The 20,553-nt window shown below is 52.7% G+C and overlaps 1 protein-coding gene across 3 annotated transcripts in view; it reads left to right on the plus strand.

The window, feature by feature from the left end:
- Positions 1 to 11,583, plus strand: part of JADE2 (jade family PHD finger 2) — a 444,935-nt gene extending 433,352 nt beyond the window's left edge. For 2 of the 3 annotated variants that reach the window (XM_061351999.1, XM_061352001.1), the window contains 3 exons: positions 591 to 708; positions 5,266 to 5,394; positions 7,006 to 11,583. In XM_061351999.1, coding sequence (XP_061207983.1) covers positions 591 to 708; positions 5,266 to 5,394; positions 7,006 to 7,856 — 1,098 coding nt within the window. In that variant the 3' untranslated portion in view covers positions 7,857 to 11,583. The remainder of the gene's footprint in view (positions 1 to 590; positions 709 to 5,265; positions 5,395 to 7,005) is intronic. The other variant, XM_061352002.1, reaches the window with a different exon arrangement.
- The last annotated feature ends 8,970 nt before the right edge of the window (positions 11,584 to 20,553 follow it).

Below are 20,553 nucleotides of genomic sequence, written 5' to 3' on the forward strand. Positions count from 1 at the left end.
GTGATTTGCAGGGGCAAGTGTGAGTAACCATAGAAAGGGGCTGCGTTTGGGGTAGGGGAGCTGCACCAGCTGCTGACCTGGGCCGGCATCACCTGCATATTTTGCTGTATTTCCTATGCTCTGTCCTAGCTGTGACAAGTACTGAATGTGAATTGTGAATGATCATAGGATTGCAGACTGGTTGGGGTTGAAGGGACCTTAAAGCTCCTCCAGCTCCAACCCCTGCCACGGGCAGGGACCCCTTCCACTGGAGCAGCTTGCTCCAAGCCCCTGTGTCCAACCTGGCCTTGAGCACTGCCAGGGATGGGGCAGCCACAGCTTCTCTGGGCACCCTGTGCCAGCGCCTCAGCACCCTCACAGGGAAGAGCTTCTGCCTAAGAGCTCAGCTCAGTCTCCCCTCGGGCAGGTTCAAGCCGTTCCCCTTGGCCTGTGAGATGAAAAGGACCGGATCCCAGGGCCTGTGCATTTCCCAGGGCAGCAGAAGCAGCAACACAGTTGGAGGGGACCCAGACTCTCCCCTCAGTTTGGGACAGTTTGGGTCCCAAACCAGACACTGCCTAAACCTGACACTGTTTCTTGTGCTTCCGTAGGTTAGAAATCTGTGTTACATGGTGACGAGACGGGAGAAGATGAAGCACACCATTTGTAAGCTGCAGGAGCAGATCTTCCATCTCCAGATGAAGCTTATTGAGAAAGATCTTTACCCAGGTCAGTACCGCTTGCCAGAGCTTGTGCTCACACACTCTGTCCCTGCTGTCCTCTGAAGCCAGACGGGTGCCTAAGGCTCAGACCCCTCCCCAGGGTACCAGAGCTCCCTCTACCCTATTATTTAAGGTTGGTTTGTGTGTTGCGTCTTACCCATGTCCAGTGTTGTTCAGAAGCACACAATAAAGCCATACCCTGGGTGACCGGAGTGATTTCACAGATGCCTCTTGATCCTCCTCTCCCCAGGAGTCTATCAGAAAGCCCTGGTGTTTGGCTAAGCAGTGATGCTAAGGCGGTGTTTGGGGGCTTTATGGAGATGGAGCTGTCTGGCAGGAGACAGCAAATCCTGCCCACAGGGCTGCTGATGCTGGGGCTGGTTCACAGCAGCTGGCTCCCTGGCACGGGTCAGCAGCCCTTGCTTTGGACTCATTGCAGATGCCTTTGGCTCTGCCAAGAATCAGAGGTTAAGCTACCAGTGGGATGTCTTGCTCTGAGAGACCAGCTCCGTTAGCACTGCTTGACTGCAGTCCTCTCCTCCAGATACCTATTGGTGGAGAACATCATGCTGCCGCATGCAAAGCCTCTGGCAACTTCTGTTAAGGAACTGAAATAAAGTTGGTTTCCTTCTGTCCTACTTCTGTGCCTTGCACACAAGCATTCCCGGAGCCCGCAGCCCCTGCTGTGGTGGCAGAGCAGAGCAGAGCCTGTGGCTCCGGAGCAGTTTTTCCAGCAGCAGCATCTGGCACTTTGGCAGGCGCTTCCAGCAGTTGTTGTGTTTGTGGCTTTGGAGTTGCGTTTGAAGCCATCACATGGTCGGGGTTTCTTCAGGAACTGTCTGGGCTGAGTTTTCCTTGACAAAAGTTCCCTTTGACGGCAGTTTTGGGGCCTGAGGAGGGTGTGCGTGGAGGTGGCTGTGACTCGGAGCCTGGCCGAATTCCTCTGGAAGGCCAGAGCCAGGCAGGGATGGCCGGGACCCCAGGGTGTGCTCCAGGGAGATGTGGCTCCTGCAGACCTCAGCCCCTGTGACACAGAGCAGTGACACTGTGTGGTGTTGCTCCATACGTCCTCACTGAACCAGTGACCGAGGTCACCAGGATGGACAGACACAGAATGGTGGTCCCACCCCTTGGAGACCCCACATCCCAAGAGCCGTTCTCTGGCACATGGGAATGTGCTGGATGGTGCTCCCCACAGGGATGCTGCTGCTGAGGAAGGAGGTCCAGCTCCGGAATAACGGGTGGATAAAAGACAAGAGCAACAATCTCAGCTCCTGCAGGCAGATTCCATGCACTGTTCCCGTTGGGCTCTGCGGGTTTATGGGGGATCACAGGGGCTTTGTGTGAAGGACATCACAGGACATCTGGATGAACCTGGATTAGCATCTGCAGCTCTCGGAAGGTGACAGGCACAGGGTGCTTTGCCAGGAAGGCTTTTTGAGCTCAGCTCCCTCACAAACCAGGTGTTGGATGGCTGGAAATGCCCTTGGGGAATCCAGCCTCCAGTCATGCACAACCCAGTCTTGAGCACAATGATGGGGTGGCAGCTCCTGCTGAGGAGGGCTGTGATGGGGTGCAGATGCCAGCCAGGGAGGGGAGCTGTGCTGGGCTCTGCTGCGTGTTTTGGGGCTGTCTGCCCCATTGCCCTTCCTGGAGATGGCATGCATGGACTCTGGGAAGAGCACAACTGCCTTTACCGTGGTGTTTGTTCTGCCTAGAGGTGAGTGATCAGAGGCAAACCCACAGCACAAGAGTGGCTCAGGAGGTGATGGGGGTGCAGGCTGTGGCGTTCACGTTTCGGTGCAGATGCTCTCCTCTCCTGCACCAGATGGTTGGTGTTTGCCAGTTTGTTTTCTGCTTTGAACCAACTGAGCTAAGCTGCTCCTGGGATGGGCCTGAGCCCCCCCTGAGCCTGAGCAGGGGTTGCTGCCTCTGGGACCTGGCTCCTGCAAGTACCTGATGCCAGGGAAAGAGCCTGACCAGGGGAATTTGGTCCTGCTGTCTCCAAGTGGTTTAAGCATCTGGGTCCTTCCATGCCAGGGGGATATTAGGGACCCACGTGCCTTTCAGCATCAGTGTGTAGGGCCTTCCAAGCTCAGGAAGCGTTCCCTCACCAGGGTGTAGCATCAGATCTTAAGCTGCGATCCCAGACGTGGGAAGCGAGGATGGCCTGGTGAGCTGTGACAGTCACAGTGCAGGCAGGAGCACCTTACCTGCTCCCCAGTGCAGTATGTGGTCCTCATATGCATGCTCGTCTCCAGGTCCTGCCTGATGGCAGGAGCAAGCACTGGGGCTGGTGGCATTGTGGCATGGAGGGGTGGTCAGTGAAACTGAGGTCAGAGAAGGGCTCAGCCTTCCTGTGGCAGCTACACAGCCCTGCCCGTGCATGCAGCACACAGCGGAGCGGTGTTGTGTGCATTTGGTGCTTCAGCTCCTTCCTGTCTCATCCTCATCCCATCCTGAACGTGCACCATTATAGACCCCGGTGCTACCAAGTGCTCCCAACACCCAAGTGTTTGCTAAGCCTCCTCCATGCTGATTGACAGTGCTTGGAGCTAAAGATACTTGGCACCAGTGGGACCAAAGCTATGGATAGTTCACTGCTGCATATTCATCGAATCATAGAATCCCAGACTGGTTTGGGTTAGAAGAGACCTTAAAGCTCCTCCAGCTCCAACCCCTGCCTCAGGCAGGGACCCCTTCCCCTAGAGCAGCTTGCTCCAAGCCCCTGTGTCCAACCTGGCCTTGAGCACTGCCAGGGATGGGGCAGCCACAGCCTCCATGGTCATCCTGTCCCGGTGCCTCACCACACTGCAAAGCACTGACTGCTGTGAAAGTGGGGGGACTGCTCCTGTAGCATCCCCTCCACACAGCTCCCCACCAAGCTGCTGTGGGTACCTGGGGCTTCCTGCAGGCAGGAAGAAGGCCCCATGATTTTGCCTGGATGAGGCCTGTTTCTAACTGCTGTTGCAGCACTCATCGACAGAAATCTGTTGGGTTTGTTCCAGTGATGGTTTTGGCACAGAAGTGGTTTTGGAACGGCTCCCACCTAAAGCTCAAAGCTTGGAGGGGTTCATTTCCCCCACTGACAAGTGATCATTTGAGGAGGAGATTTCTAATAAAATCAGTGTAAAATGAACCCACCCCTCTCCCTTGTATTTTTCCTGCACGGAACGGAAAGTCAACAGTGTCTGGCTTTGAGACACGGCTGCTATTTTGACAGGTTCCTCTTCAAAAGCTGCTGCTCGGGTTTCTCTTTAGCCCCATTGTGCTGCCTGAACCGAGCCAGAGTTCTGGTTTGGAAGCCAAGTGGAAAATGTGTCTGCCCTTCTCCAGTTCTTTGGCAGGAAGGCAGCAAACACCAGTTTAGCTTTCGCCTTCCTTGCTCTCAGTGGGTGCTTTGGTCAGGAGGGGGGTCCTGGCTTGGCAACCCCGGTGCTGTAAATCCTGTTAATCCACACTCAGGCAGGTGCAATGTGAATTCCCTCCCCTGCTCACCCGGTGTGTTTCCATCACGGCAGCAAGGGGAGAGGAGAGGTTATTCCCTCCGACCCATCCAGCCCATGGCCTCGCTGCTGAGGCTGTTCATAGGTGCCTAACACATGAACCAGTTTGTTTCTTAACATCACTGCTCTGATAGCTGCTTGTGCGGGTTCAACCATGGGCCAGACTCAGTAACTGCGTGTCTTCCGTCAGCCACCCACAGCTTGGTTTTAGGGCAATATCCTTCCCCCTCTGAAAAGTGATAGAGGTTTTAGCATGGACTTCTCTGGGAGAGTGACCTCATGGAGTAAGTAAAAGCTGTTGAAGTGTTTTGCTTGGCAATGCAAGTTGTACTTTTATGGGGTATTTGTCCTGTTTACCCAAGAGGAATAAATCCAGTAGAAGTTCAAAGCCATTTAGGAAATACTGATTTTTAGCTGAATGCCTACATAGCTAAGAGTTATATGGCTTTCCATAGGCACTGCTGGCCACCTTCCCTGCTTGATTTACTTATGCTCAATATACTGCTTCAGTTTTACAGCTTTGGGTTGTTTCCATGCAGTATGAGTGTGAGCAGTTACTATAGCCAAAAGGTCAAATTAAATCAAGGTCTGCTTTAAAACCCTGCTGGCACATTGCTGTCCAGCTGGCTTTGCAGCTGAATCCCTCCAGGAGATGCTGTTGTTGGTGATGGGTGGCACGCAGCTGGGTTTGGGGGTCCTCATCCTCCTGGAAGGAGTCTGAGCAGCGTTTGGGGTTATGCAGGTCCTCACCCCAAAGCACAGATCCAGGAATGCATCCTGGTGGTGCAGAGCTTCCAGTGAGTCCCCTGCCTTCAGTGGGATAGCCCTGTGGCCACAATAAGTTCACATCCAAGGCCCAAACCTTGTTTTTATATAACCTACAGGATTCAGATCTTCTTATCGCACACAGACCTTAGCCTACAGTTGGCCAGGAAGTGTTCCCTCTTTGGCTTGGAGTTGGTAGCAGGTCTGGTCCAGGTCCAGGGGGACTTGCTCACTGCAGCATCCCTGATGCCTTCTCTCACATGGAGTTTTCCTTTCTTTCTACAAAATACCAGAACAAACTGGGAAGAAGACAAAGGGTAAGAAAAGTGACCCGAGGAGGAAAGGAAGAGATGGTAGAAAAAATAGTCCTGAGAAGAAAGAGAAAAGGAAATCAGTCAACGAAACTGTGTTGGGACAACTGGGTAAGTCTGATTTTATGGACCAATCCTGCTGGAGGCTCCCTGTTTCGGGGGGCAGGGTTGAGTCCCAGCCCCTGATCCCTCCTGCATGTACATTGCTTAGTTAAACCTGAGGCCATGGGAGCCTTTTCCACCTCTCCCTTTGTGGGCATCAGTGTGAATTACTGAGGTCCTGTGGGAGGGACCACATTGGAGACATGGTACTGAGCAGGGAAGGGGTGTAAAGTGTCCCCCCCTCAGCCCTAGGGCTTGTTGGATCGGGATGATGTTATAGACCCTGTGATGTGCTGCTGAAGCATGATTTTGCTTCCAGTGATAAAATCAGACTTACCCACCCTGCAGTAGCGTTCATCCCCTGCATCTTCTGTGCTGTGCACCCATGGTGGGTACAGCTCATGGGCTGTGGATTTGCATGGCATAAACCATCCCGAACCCTGTGGTTGTGCTGGTTGTGCCAGCAGCATCCAGGAGGCAGGCACAAAGTGTATCCAGTCTCTTGAATTTGCTGTGGGAGATAAGGAGATGCAGGCTGGCTCTGTGGATGCTTCACCCACCTCCGGCTCTTCCCCATCAGCCACAACCTGCTGTTGCTCAGCAACAGATGGGGCTTGGGGGGAAGTAAAAAACCAAAACAAAAAGGTCTTTTTTGATGAGATCCTTGACAACTACATATGGTTTTTACACAGAATTGGGGTTTTGTGTGACTTCCCCTGGCGCTGTCACCTCTGCTGGCATGCAGGGCAGGATGTGATGGGTTCACATGTGCTCAGCTGCCCTGTGGGTGTACAGAGGGGACATGGATCCCATGGGACTATCGGACATTCTGAAGGGGTTATAAAACCCTCCTGGAGGTACAGAGAGTTTCTGTGGGAAGTCTGGGGGTCTGAACCACCCTGCCTTGCTCTGCTTTGCCCATTGCCCACCCCGACTGCTGCTGTCTGTTCGTCTCCAAGCTGTTGGGTTGTAGGCAGCAGCCCCTTTGGAAACAGCTTTTGCGCTCATCTTGTCTCTGTGCTGTTCCCTGCTAAAGAAGCTTTGGCTTTGCTGGGGCAAATTCCATCAGATGATGGAGGGTGGGAAAAGCATCTCCAAGAAAAGCTGCACTGCCGCGAGGCTGGAAAAGCAGGCATCCATCCGTGAGTCCTGACCTGCCTCCTGCCCTCCCTGCCAGATTCAGCACCGGCCCCACCACCCCACTGACTGCTTGGTTCTGGTGCTGCCGGGGGCTTTGGCAGCACATGGTGGCCCAGCTGCAGCATCTCCCTGGAGAGCCCATGGACCCTTGCTTGGGCACTGGTGGCAGTCACCAGGCTTTTGGGCTTACACAGGGATGTGTTTTCCACCCATGCTAGGGTGTGCTGGGGCTTGGTGTCTTCACTGCAGAAAGATGCTCAGTTTAGATCAGGGGAGGTTCATGGGGTGTTGGATGTGGGGAAACGCTGTAAACCCCATATTCAGCACAGCGGGCCCTGTTCTGTGTCCTGATGCGCTGTGTTACGGTTGACCTTTTGGTTGTTTCTCCATTGCAAGGAGTTGAGGTGAAGCTGACGTTGTCGAAGGGCCGCGTGGCTGTTCCTGGCTCCTGAACCAACATTCCATGTATGTTTCTTCCAGGCTTATCAACCTCCTTCCCCATCGACGGGACCTTCTTCAACAGCTGGTTGGCGCAGTCGGTCCAGATCACTGCCGAGAACATGGCCATGAGCGAGTGGTCCCTCAACAACGCCCACCACGAGGACAGCACCCCCGGCCTCTCCGAGGAGCTCCTGCAGGACGAGGAGACCTTGCTGAGCTTCATGATGGACCATTCCCTGCGCTCCCCGTTCAAGCAGAGCGAGGCCACAAAGAAAGTGAAAAGCAAAACGAGAACGAACACTAAGAAAAAGCTGCCCCGGAGCAGCCCCCCCGCAGTGGGTGGGAGCCACCCGGAGAGCTCGGAGCTATGGACTAACAGCACCGGTGACTTGTCGGATGATGCCACCAAGCCCTTCGCTCCGGATTCCAGACCGAGCAAGGCGGAGAAAGGGGCTGCGAAGCTTCCCACCGACCGCAAAGGGACGGGCGAGGTGAAAAAGGCGGCCAAGAAGGGCTCAATCCCGAAAGCCAACGAGCCCGGGGCGCGGGGCTGTGTGAGCAAGGAGGAGGAGGAGGAGGATGAGGAGGAGCCGCCTCGCTGCGCTCCGCCGGAGCCCAGCCCCGCGCCCAAAGTGCCTGACTCCGTAGGTAGCCCCAAAACCGTCGTGCGGTTTAAATTACCAAAGGAGAGCCGAGGGCCGAGGCGGTCGCAGCCCCCCAAGGCCGACGGCGCCGGCGGAGCCCCCTTGCGTCGCTTCGACGCCGATGCGGACGGCTACTTCTCCGACGCCGAGATGAGCGACTCGGATGGGGAGCCCCGCAGGGCGCAGCGGGGCCAGCTGGATGCGGCCGGCGAGGACATCGTCAGGATGAGCATCCTGGCATCCTAACTCCTCCCCGGCACGCCTCGTGCGAGGCCTCACACCCAGTTCCAACTGCCATGTCCGATTCCTGCCTGGGATCATAGCAGGGGGGGTTTTTACTATGTGTATATAGTTGGAAATTCGGCACTGTTGTCTTTCTCTTCTCTGTACGCCTGAGATACAGCTTCAGCTTCACCAACATCGATGACCATGACAGTGGGGGTCCCTCCCCGGCTCCCTGCCAGACCCCGCTTCCCAGGAATGCGAGCCGGCACCCAGCAGGACCGATGCTGAGGGTGCCAAGGGCGGAGGGTGCTGGTACCCGTGCTCTCTGCAGGGATGGCAGTGTAATTAATGGGCATTATTTAATGAGGGGCAGATTCCTGCCCGGGATGGTTGCCCCCGGAGCAGGGAGCGAGCAGAGGGTATGGTAGTGGCTAGCTGCGGGAGGGGATGTACCCACCTGGGTACATGTATATGAGGAAGTAAATAAGTGATGCTAAAATAAATACTGACTAAAGCACAAAAGCTCGTTGGAGGGAAGCGCTTGGGGTGGAAAAGGGCAACGTTAGTTTCTGCTTTTAGGGAAAAACCCCTTGGTTGTGATTTTTCCCTTCCTTTTTCCATCTGGTCGGGATCCGTCCAGGAGCCAGGATGTGAAATTTCTCCTTACCCCTGCCCCATGGACCGACCCCCTTGAGGTCACTGTTAAAACGAACGTGGTTGACTCAGGTGAATGGATGCGCTGAGAGCGATGGGAAATGGAATGTGGGGCAGGATGGAGGAGAAAAGCATCCTCTGTACACACCGTGGGGAGCTGGGGTTAACCTGGGAGGTTGAGCGAAGTTTTCCTGCCCGTGCTTCTCTCCAATGGCTGCCGTGGTCCCACTGACGTTTGAAGCCCCCTTTGCACAATGAAACCCTCGGCCCCGAGGCCGGGCAGACCATCACCGAGGGGAAATGGAAACGCTTGCCTTCACCAGTTTGTTTTCCTACTAAACGCCACAATGGAAACGGTGAATTGATTCCTCCCCATCCCTTTCTTTGTTATTTAATTCCTTAAACCCTGGGTACAAGCTGTTGACTCGTTGTGGGAGGGTGATTCACAGAAGCTGACATTATAAATAGTACAATAATTTAATGCATAAAATGTCCCCAATAAGCCTTAAATGTTGTTTAAAAGCCCATGGTTACCTACAAGTCAGGCGAATTTCCATGTTTGCACTTAATTGCACCATTACTTCGGTTTTGGCTTCAAAGGTCACAGTTAAAGTCGTGCTACGTGTTTTATTGGAGTGACCCCAGTGTGAGCTCAGGGAACAAAAACAAGACAAAAAACACACAAAAAAAAACACAAAAAGAAAAAAAAAAGGAATTCACTGAAACTTTTGTTGTTGTTGTTTTTTAAAAATAAAAAAGGTTTAAAAAATAAAAAAAAAAAAAAAAGAAACCAGATAACCCAAAACCTGGGACACTTCCGCAACCGGTTCAACCCATCACGAAACAAGCAACCCTGCAGTGGTCAGACCAATCCGTCAACCAGTTTTGTGGATGCCAAAGAATCTTTTTTGACAGTCAGAACAGCACAGCCAGAACCCGGAAACTTGTCACGATAGGAAATAATAACCCGATTGGAAGTTCAATCTAGCAACAAAGGACTAAAGACACACTCATAACACACTGCTGCGGCGTTAGGTTCCAAGCTTGCTCCGAGGGATGCTGCTGCTCCGAGACCGCATCCTGCCGTTTTGGTTTCCAGTGCTTTTTGCTCATTTCACTGTGAGCTTTCTGTTTTGAAACTCTCGAGACTCCTTCACTCGACGTTTTAGGGTAGATCATCTGTTACCAGCCTTCCAAAGTCCTGATTAGTGATTAAATTGCAGCAGAGATAAGCGATGACAGCCTAGCTCATCCCAGGCATGGCAAAGCGGCTTGGGCTTTGGGTCAGATGCTTGCACCCAGCCCTGGCTAAGCCCGACACTAACCCGGCTGAGACTGACCATGCCTGGGGAGGAATCTTCCTCAGATGGGAAAAATGTGACACAAGTTATTAGTGGGGGGGAAGAAAAGGGAAAAAAAAAACCATCAGAAAATCAACAAAACGGGAACCACCTTTGTTATAAATTAGCATAATCCATTGAGGTTGGGAATGAAAATCTCATTAATTAAGGCTCAGTATGTTCGGATAATGTTAAATACAGTAAATAGGACTTAGTTTATCTTATCAGGCTTGCTAGCTTTAGCTACAGTATCCTAGTATAAGAGTCATAACAATAATCAATATGCTGCCTTTTAATGAATCTTGCTTCCGTGTGCTTCACTCAGTTATGGTTAAATCAGAAAAAGCAATCCACAAGTTTCACTGTACACAGCTCCATTCATCAGCTTCTGCACTACTTGTCTTCTCAGTACAGGAAAGCAAAGAGGGGGAGACTTTAAAGAACAACCAACCCAGCGCCACCAGCACCAGGCAATAAAACAGCTGGAAACACTCCCAAAATATCAGGCACTGTATTTTGCCATTGGGAGATGGTGTTTAGGTAGGGAAAGGTTAAGGGGGCTGATGGGGCATGGCCAACCTGGGGAGAAGAATGGGGTAGAGGGGATAGAGAGGAGAAAAGGGGCTCTTGTGAGCCATGGGCTGGGGCAGGACTGGACCACTCTGGTGCATCCCCTGCCCAGAGCATCCTCGCCACCGCCTTGGAACAGGGTAACCTGGCGTTTCCAAGAGAAAATGCACAAGGAAAATATTTTTGATGTACTGTAAATGTATTTTGAAATGAATAGAAAGAAAAAAATAATTACTATAAAAGGGTTTATTTTAATAGAGAAATATTGTCTTTTAAGATGTATAAACTACAGGAATTGACATTTGCACTGTAAGAGCACCCGTTTCCTTGGAGAAGCAGCAGCCGCTGAGATGAGGATGCAAAGAGCATCATGCCCTCATCATGGAGCACAGCCCCAACGTCACCCCCAGCCCCGATGGTGGTGGGAGTTCCCTGAGGACAGCTCCCATTCCGCACACCCATTTCCCCCATTCCCATTTTTCAATTACTTTTACCCTTTTTTGCTTTTGCACCTATTTCCCGGGGGCTGGGTGCCTGCTGTCCATGGAGCTCATCCCAAGGCGGGTGCAGGACGGAGCCGGGAGGCGAGAGCGGGATGCGGGACGATGCTGCTGCAGGGCAGGGCACGAGGTTTGGTTGTTCTTTAAGGAGCTCACCCCGCAGTTTGCACCATTCCACATACAAACAGACCGACTTCACATCAGTTACAGGAAACGATATGAATGTCGCAGGAGGAGAAACCCTTCTGTTTTCTTTGTTTCAAAGAACGTGATGTGCCATTTGTTAATACAAAAGAGAAATATTGAAAATATATTGAAAAGAGCAATTTTAAATTATTTTTGGCTTATGTTGCAATATTTATTTTCTTGTATTAGAAATTCCTTTGTAGAGAAAAAATGTATTTTTCATTAATGCAAAAACCTATTTCTCCTTTTTGTACATTTTCCATGTTAGTTAATCCTTAAAGCAATATAATGTTCTCAAACTCGTTCTGTGTGAGACTGTATTATGCATGCTATTTGTGTTGCCTTGGAATAGCTCTGTCTGCCATTATTTTCATCCTGTTTAGATACAGTGTATGCTTTAATACACATTGGGACCATGGCCCATTGCTTATGAAAGAATCCCTTTGCATTCCTCAATGTGTTGGCAAATGCAGTCAATAAAGCAGTGTTTTCTGTGTACCTCCGTGTCAGTGTAGTGAGCAGCTTCACACAGAGCAAATTTACCTGGGGACCAGGGGGCTGCTCGGAGCATCCCAGGGGATGCAGCTCTGTGAGTGGGAATGCATCTCAATCCAAGATGGGTCTTCCTAGGGGCATGGGGAAGAAGAGAAGGAAATACATCTTCAAACTACCACAGCCTTGTATTTGGCTCTTAAAGGAAAAGGATCAGATTATTGCAAACTAAGGATTTGATTACTGGGTTGTGTTATTGCTCGCAGTGAGGATGACCACCCCGGTGATGAACTCCTGGCTGGTCCATGGAGCATCCCTGCTTCTGATGCCTATATTAGAGGTATTAGAGATGGCTGGGATGGTCTGGCTGGACGTGTCATGGGAATGGGTATGGGAAACAGAACCCAAATGTGTGGAAGTAAAGGAAAAGAATGTTTTGGGCAGCTAAAAGGAGGATGTTGCCTCTGTACCTCCTTTCCCAGAGAGCCCATTTCACAAGTGGCAATAACAGATGACAATGAAACCATCATCAGGTGAGAGCCATCAGCCATGAGGATCACTGCTGTTTGTCCAGGCACTGGGGCTCCATCAGCACCACATTGTCCTTCTCCTAAAGCCCAACCTGAGAAATATTTTCCCAATAAAGTTATAAATCATTTATATATATATATAATATATATATATTTATAAGCACAGCACACAGGGCTTCGCTGTGTTGCTTGCTTGGGGTTTGCCTGTAGTACCCTCATCACAGACAGTGCTGAGTGCCTTGATCTGGAGTGAGCAGGTGAAGAATCATTTCGGTTTAATGGCAAAATAAATGCTAGGCTCTCCCCTGTCTGTTTTGCATAAGGATTGCAAGTGCCACCATAAATACTAATGGGGCCAATCTGCCCCAGTGTCAGTAAATCATCGGTGATGGATGTGAAAGTGAATTCATTTCCCTTCAACTTACCCTCGCAGAACTGCAGCAAGCCCTTGGTTTATTGTGGTTGATTAAGTGCTGGTGGTGTAACATAATTTCCCCTACCCATTAAAAACGCCGGTGCTTGCACTTCACCATAAACGCCTTTAATGTGATGGGAGTATTTAATATTTACTCTTCCAGAGTTAATACATGTAGGGGAGACATTTTGCGTGCTAAAAATAGCTCTTGGGGCTTGGATTTCCATGTAGGGCTGTGAAATGATGTGTCTGCTGGGATTGCAACAGATGAGCAGGGAGAAGAACTCCAAAAGAAATAAACAGGCCTATGACTAACCCACAAAATAAGGGAAAAATCCCGCTCCGGCCAGCGCCGACCCTGGCTGAACCAGATGGGTTTCACAGTTGCTGCCTCTGTCTTTCATGTCTTGCCCATCGAAGCTTCACTTGACGGACCCATTCCTTGTTCATTTAAGGCACGAGTTAAAAGCAGACTTGTGTGTGTGATGGGGAAGGTTTAACCATCACCTTTCGTGGGTGATCACTGTGGGGAAGGGGGAGTGATGGAGATGGGGCTGGGTTTGCTTGTGGGCAGCTCTTTCTGCTCTCTGAAGGCCCCATACACTGAAGTTCACCCACAGAAACAAGCGTTTTTGGGGGCATGGGGTGAGACAACGTCTTTGCCCATATCCATCCTTCGGATGGAGAGGGACTTCTGACTGTTTGTAGGGACAGGACAAGGGGGAATGGCTTTAAGTTGACAAAAGGGAAGGGGTTTAGGCTTTCTGAGGTGTGAGGATGGTGAGGCACAGTCAGGCACAGGGCAGCAGCGCCGCTGTTCATCCACATGGCAAGAGCCAGTTGTGAGCCCAGCCATGAGGACTTTGGTCATTCCTCTGATCCGAAGCCTGCGAGCATCTCCCAGCCCTCTGTGCGCCAGACAACAGCTCTAAAACTGGCCTGTATAAATACACCAGGAGGAAGAAGCACTATAAACAGCCAAGCTCCAGGAGTGCAGGCTGGGCATTGGCACAGGCAGAGCAGAGTGTGCCTCCCCACACCAACAGCAACCACAGCCACCTCTCACCAGCCAGCCATGTGCACTGTTTTCCACCCCACGCATTAGAAAGCAGTCATTGATGATAAAGTAACTGCCCCACCGGGCACCAGGGGAGATGCTGCTGCTGCCTCCAGCTCACAGCGGTCCTTTAAGGTTGGAAAACACAGCCTGAGCTTTGGGACTCAGCAAATATGATCCTCCCAGCTCTGGTGGGAAATACCCCATAAAGGTACTTCCATCCAGCTCCCTTCCATCCATAAAGGTGAAGCTGGATGGGATACGGCAGGGATGCAGCTGGTTTGGGAGCAGCCAGCCACCAGCACCTGTTACAGAGGTAACTGTGATTATCACTAAAGACACCCTCAAGCAGGGAAAAGACTGCTGACATAGGTTATTCTCAGCACTGGGGAGTGGTTAAAGTAAACCCAAGATCCCTTTGGAGCATGAACTGTTCCCATGGTGCCGAGCAGGAGCCAAGCAGGAGGTGGCTGCTCCGGCCATCACCTTCTCCAATTAAGAGGAAGGAGATGCTTGAGGAGAGGGATGGGGGAAAGCCCTTGAGCAGTGCAGGCGGCAGAACCACGCTGGGTGAGGAGCAGCAGAGCTGCTCAGGTGCTCGACAGGGCACCGATAGCCCAGTGCAGCATCCAGCATCCACTGGAAAGCCCAGCTACGGCGTGAACCTGCCCCACCACATGGTCCCTCAATGGGGATTGCTGATGTCTGATGGATGACTTTCCTATACAGGCTTTTGTTCAGCTTGCCCCTTACAAGCCTCCTCTGCTGAACAGCTTGCCAAACACTGCTGGGAGCAAAGCAAGGAGCAGGGAGCAGCTCTAAACCCCAGAGGGATGAGCTCCACATGAGCTTTGCAGCACTTCAGAAGAGATTTAAATCGACTTAACCCTCTCAGGCCATGTGAAACTTCCCAGCTTGAGCAGGGATGGGAACCCCTCCGCTCCTGCACCCTGCGGTGTTCTTGTTCTTGCAGATTCTGTCACCTTACACCTCATATTTAGATGTTGAGTGATTATTGAACCACAGCATCGTATCCGTGCTGTGCGACTCCGCAGCTGTGACATTTCAGGGTTATTGCCTTTGCAGCATCTGTAATAACAGAAGGATGAAGAATGTCAACATGCGGATGGGACAAGGCAAATATGCAGAGTTGTTCTACATGGAGAGCAAAGGTAAGGGGGGTGTTTCCCGTGTGATGAGTGTAGCAGTTGCAAGGGGGAAAAGAAGGCTGGCTCTGGATGGTTTTGTTGCTCTGGCCCTCCCTGCTCACCTCCCCTTTGGGTCCAGGCATCGTCTCAGCAGGGAGGCTGGAAAAGAGCCCATTAAATGCAGGCACAATACACCAAACCACCAGGAAACCCGGCATCGCCTGCGTTGGAAGGTCCCTTCTGCCTCTCTGCTTGCGAGGTTGCGTTTGGGTTTGGTGGTAAATGGCAAGAGAGCGATGGTGAACTGCTGAGCTTCCGTGGTGGTTTTCTGTGAGCTCCTTCAAAGGTGAACGCTGGTTAAAGTGCCTTAAGAGCAAAATTAAATGGACTTTTGAAGGCTGTGATCTTCACCGAGAGGACTGCTTTGGATGGGCAGCAGCAGGGAAGCTCCGTGTTAGGATGGGTGCGTTTGCAGCTCCTGGCAGAAACACCTTAACACAGAACCCTCCAATAGGCAGCAAAGCTAAAAGAGAGTCTGGAGGAGGAGCTGCAAAACGTTTGTTTCTTCATTCCAGGGGGAAACAGCCTCGACAAATCCACAGATTCTGTTTCTCCTCTTTCTTTCCTCTGATTTTTGTTCAGCACCACCAAAGCTCTGCTTTCCCTCCCCAGTGCAGAAGGATGAGACCAGCAGGAGAACATCTCACCTTAGGGTAGCTCATCACCAACCAACAACCCCATTTGCACCATAAGCCAAGCCCAGGTCCCCCAGAACCATGCACAAGCGAAGACAGAGGGGCACAGCCCCTGGTTTATCAGTTGCAGTGGGGACCCTGTTTCATTCCAAAGTCCTGGAGCCTGCTCATCCGCAGGGATTACCTTGGGCCTGGCTGCTTTTATGGACTGCATAGAGCAAGAGCAGGTTTATTTCCCAAATGAAATGGGAATCTCAGTGTAAGTCTGCTTTCCAATGGGAGGACACAGGATGCCATTTACCAGCTTGTGAGACTGCTGGCTGCCTTTTCTTATACACCTTATAACCTTTGGCATAGCCAAGGGTTGCCGTCTCCTTATAATTCAATGGACAGTGCTGCCTAAGCAGACAGAACCACTTCACACTAACAAGCACATGGCCAAGCAACCCAAGGGCAGCACTTCCCTGCTAGCCAGAAGGAAATGCACTTGGACCCTGACACAACTCCCACTTTGGCTGATTTCCCAGTCTGAAGGTGTTTGCTGGCCGCTGCGGAAGGGCTGGGGTGCTGGGCACTGACAGCACTGAGCTCATCCTGCGCTTACAAACCCACTTTGCGTTTGGGGTGTCTGTGTGTGTGCCCACAGAAGGGGTTTGTGGAAGATGGGGGGATCATGGAGCAGGGGAAGGTCGGCTGCCTGGGGCTTGTGTGGGTCTGAAGGGCTGTATGGCTGGGGTAAGGAAGCGAGGTATTAGCTCCTTATTGAGTGACAAGAACCAGGAGTCAGTTCCCAGCAACCACTGAAATACTTCCCGGACTCAGCTGCTGACTGAGCCCAGCTCAGAGCAGAGACAGAACAACTCCATTCTCCGCTTCACTTTGTGCCCCTTTGCCTTTCCTGGGAAGGCCACGGGGCCAGGAATGTGTCCCCGCTGCGGGCCCAGGGCTGTGCCCCACTATGGGACATGGCTCCGTGTGCAGGGCCTGTCCCCAAGGATGCTCCCATGCACTGGTCCAAGCGGAAGCGCTGCTGCAGGCGGCAGCTCAGCTGTGTTTGCTCTGAAGTTTTGACTCATCCCAACCTGAAACTCAGAGTGAAACCGAGGGGGGATGAGGAGACCTGAGACACCCGAAACCGGGGGAGGCTGGTACCCATGGGGAGGCAGCGGGGAGCTGAAGAGGAACGACATGGGCTCACTGAGACCTCTACAGTCCCGTCTGCTCCCAGCCTGGCCTCCCATGGGTGCTGCAGCCCCTTTTGGAACCATGGAACGGGCTGTATTAAAGGGGCCTTAAAGCTCCTCCAGCTCCAACCCCTGCCACGGGCAGGGACCCCTTCCACTGGAGCAGCTTGCTCCAAGCCCCTGTGTCCAACCTGGCCTTGAGCACTGCCAGGGATGGGGCATGCTCCTGGATCCAATGCAAGCAGGAGGACTGACAAGCTAAGCTCTCCTGTGGAGGAATTTGTTTCTCAACCTGTGCCACCATCAGATGTAAACCTAAGGGTTGAAATGCTGCCTCAGCTGACCCAGCCCAATCTCTGCTCTTCCAATGGCCAAGCCACATTCCTAGATCTCCAGGCTGGCTTTGCCGTGCACAGCTGAGCCCTGTCCCAGCTCGGTGCAGCTCAGCAGCACGGGGAGATGCTTGCCTCCCGCTCCTCTATGTGCAATATGACCCCAAAGGATCAAGGCAGGGAACACAGCATCACCTTCCTGAGACACGGGTCCTGCGGTTCTGCCCGTCCCACTCAGGGCCCAGCTCCCCGTGGCCATCATCTCCCCTCGGGGCAGCTCTGCTGCCTTCACCCGGGGCAGCAGACACCGAGAGCATCACCTTCCGCACGCAGCTCATGAGTCACCCCAGCAGCGCAGGATCCCAGCGCTCTGCCCACAGGCTGCTGAGGAGAACCAGCCCGAACCAGCGGGTTTGGCTTCCCGGCAGCACCGGCCCCCTCCTTCCTCCCTCCCTCCCCGCGCCACCCCTTCCAGCAGCCACCGGCCCCGCTCGGGAGGATGCTGCTGCTCACAAGGCACCGCTGTTGGTTTGGGGTTTGTGGTCAGTGTGGGCCCGATGGCTCCAGAGAGGGAAACTGGGGCTGCCCCCCTCCCTCCCCAGGGTATGCGTGGCTCTCCAAGCAGCCTGGGTTGGGTCTGATGTGGTGGAGAGGGGCTTTGCTCCAAGAGAGCTTTCCCTTGCTGCTGCAGCACAGCCCTGCTTGAGCACCTTCCCACCCCAGCAGTGGGGACAGGGATGGGAATAGGGACAGGGATCCCCAAGGCACATCAGGCTGTTCAGCATCACTGCTTCCCTGTGCCCTGTGCATGCAGAGCTCTTTGCTGAATGATGAAAGCAGCATAAAGATGTTACCACAAGAATTTTATGGCTTCTCATGTCTAATTGGATGGCAAAGTGGCACTTCAGCCCCGGAGGCTGAGCCATCGCTGCTCCTCCTAATGACACAGGATGGATGGGAGCAGAAGAGACCCAGAGGGATGCAGGGATGTGCACAAATGGTAGCAACACATGGGAATTGCTCTTTTCTGCAAGTCCCAGAAGGTCACTGGTAAAGCTCCTGATGGTGTGTGCTCCAGACTGGGCACTGCCGCCTCCATGGCAGACATCCCAGTACTGGGAAAAGCATTTATGGGACACCCAGTGCATGGGCTGGTCTGAAGCTTCCATGGGGATCACACCGAGTGCCTGCCTAGAAGAAACCCACCACCCATTGTGCTGCACATGGAGGGGAAGGACCCAGCTCCAGCGCTTTTATCAAGCACCACGTTCACCATCAATACCAAACCAAAGCAGCAAACCACAAGGGAAGGGTGGGGAGACGCTGAAGCCTGTGTTAGGTACAAACACTGCTGGGCTGCACAGCGCTTACTTCCCCACATGGTTTACACAGACCAATCGTGCAAATCAATGCAAAGCAGCACTTGCTGTAGAGACTGAGCAGAACCCCCCTGATGGGAGGAAGAGCATCACCCCCTTCCAGTGCCCGGCCCCTCAGGAGCTGCCACATCCCCTGTCCCGCAGCTCCATAGCACTGTGGGGTCCCTTCTGGATGCAAGCCACGAGCAGCTCGAGCCAGGAATGGGTGTTTCTGAACAGAGGCTCAACTTCTTCTGGAAGGAATGGCTGGCGCTCGGTGCGTTGGAGCAGCAGGCACAGATGGAGCCTGGGGATGAGGCCCCAGTAGCCCAAGCCTGAGCAGAAGGGGTTTCTAGGAAGTGTGATGCTTAAGCTGTAAATTTCCCTGCATAACTGCGGTACCTCCCTTTGGTTCGCCTGATGCAGATGTGAACCACAGCGAGAAATGCCTTTAAAGCCCAAAGAGCCTCGCACCTGCTCTAACGTTCCCTAACGCTGTTGCTGAGAGAACGATGAAACACCACCAACGGCATCAAACACCACCAAAAAGCCAAACTGTGGTGAAGGTTTCAGGTTAAAGAGCATCTCCTCGTGTGGTTCCCACCCGTGGGTACAGAAGCTTTGGGGTATTACAGCAGAGCATCCCACCAGCACCAGCATTAACCTGAGATTAAAAGGGGGTTTTAGCCTTGTGAGAGTATCCTGCAGTCACAGCTATACTGTGTAGCTTATGTGAATAGAATTTAATGCTGAAAACCCCAGTTCCTGGATTGGAATGACATGGGAAGACAGAGAGACGCTCACTTATGTCCTTTACAGTCACAACGTGTGGCACCAGCCGTTGCCAACGCTCAGCCTTAGGATGCTCACAGCACGGCGGGATCCCTGCATGCACTTATCCTGGACAGGGACCATCCTCTGAACTCTGCTTCCAAGGAAATCTGATTTTGGAGGGCTACCAAGAAGCTGGGGTGTTCAATGGTGGTTTGAATAGGGGCTTTTTGCTGGTGTTCCTGCGTGCTTGTGACCAGTGAGAGTGATGGAGGCTGAGGGTTTCCCACCTTAGGCCACGCAGTGAGCCTGGCTCTGAGGACCACATCTGCACAGCAGCATCCCTGCATCCCGCACGTTTCATACTACATCTTATGAAGAACCACCGCTCTCACAGCTCTCTGACATGAGAATGGTGCCTTGGGAATCTCCCGGAGTGCAGAAGGGAAGAAGCCACCCAAATCCAGGCAGAACACCACAGAATCCCAGTCTCCCATGCAGCATCCACCGCCCATGCAGGACCACGCTCCCAGACCTCCTCCTCTCCCTATTCACACCCCGCATGCTCATGGTTTCTAACCAAAGGCCAGTGCGAACTGCACTGCGATCACCAGCTTATTTTACGTTAGACACTAAACAGACATAAATGATCACTTCAACTTAATTACATAATAATTAAGCCCTCATATTCCCATCATCTGCTCCTGTCAACGGCAGCCGGAGCGGAGCTGCTGCTCCTCTCAAAGAGCCGTCACTCATCGCTGTGAGCTTCTGAGAGGTGTCAAAATAGGGGTGATCCTGCCTGCAAAGGCAGGCACGGGGTGCAAACAAGGATCGTGCTTCACTTCAGAGCCCTGCCAGGGAGCAGGGGCTGTGGGGATGGAGAATTCCCACACACTGGCAACGTGGGATAATGCACCAGGCTCCCGGCACAGGGTACCCCATGGCCCAGCAGTGGCACCAGCACTGCACCCCCATCGAGTGAAATGGGCTCTTTGCCTTGTGTGGGATGTGGAAAACAAATGGATTGAAGCATGTTAAATGTAGGGCTGGCAAGGAAGCTGGGGAGGGGCTTGGGACAAGGGATGTGGGGACAGGCCAAGGGGAATGGCTTGAACCTGCCCGAGGGGAGACTGAGCTGAGCTCTTAGGCAGAAGCTCTTCCCTGTGAGGGTGCTGAGGCGCTGGCACAGGGTGCCCAGAGAAGCTGTGGCTGCCCCATCTGATACATGAACAGTGCCAGTGGGGACCTGCACCTTAACATCACTGTGAGTACAAACACCTTGATGCTGACCTGCATCCTTTACCTTCTCCATCCTCAGAAAGGGCTTTGAGATGTGGCTGCTGGAGGAGGGCTGGCTCATGGCACTGCAGAGCGCAGGGCAGCCATGGAGTGATGCTGGCGAAGATGGAAGCATCAGGACCCTGAGCACGCCATGCAATGGGGTGATCACCACCACGGAGCAGATCATACTCCGTGTGCTGCT

The sequence above is a fragment of the Neopsephotus bourkii genome, unplaced genomic scaffold (genome assembly GCF_033783945.1).
Source record: "Neopsephotus bourkii isolate Nb327-2 ecotype Australia unplaced genomic scaffold, CSIRO-AGI_Nbou_v1 NB_620, whole genome shotgun sequence".
Classification (NCBI taxonomy): Eukaryota; Metazoa; Chordata; class Aves; order Psittaciformes; family Psittacidae; genus Neopsephotus; species Neopsephotus bourkii.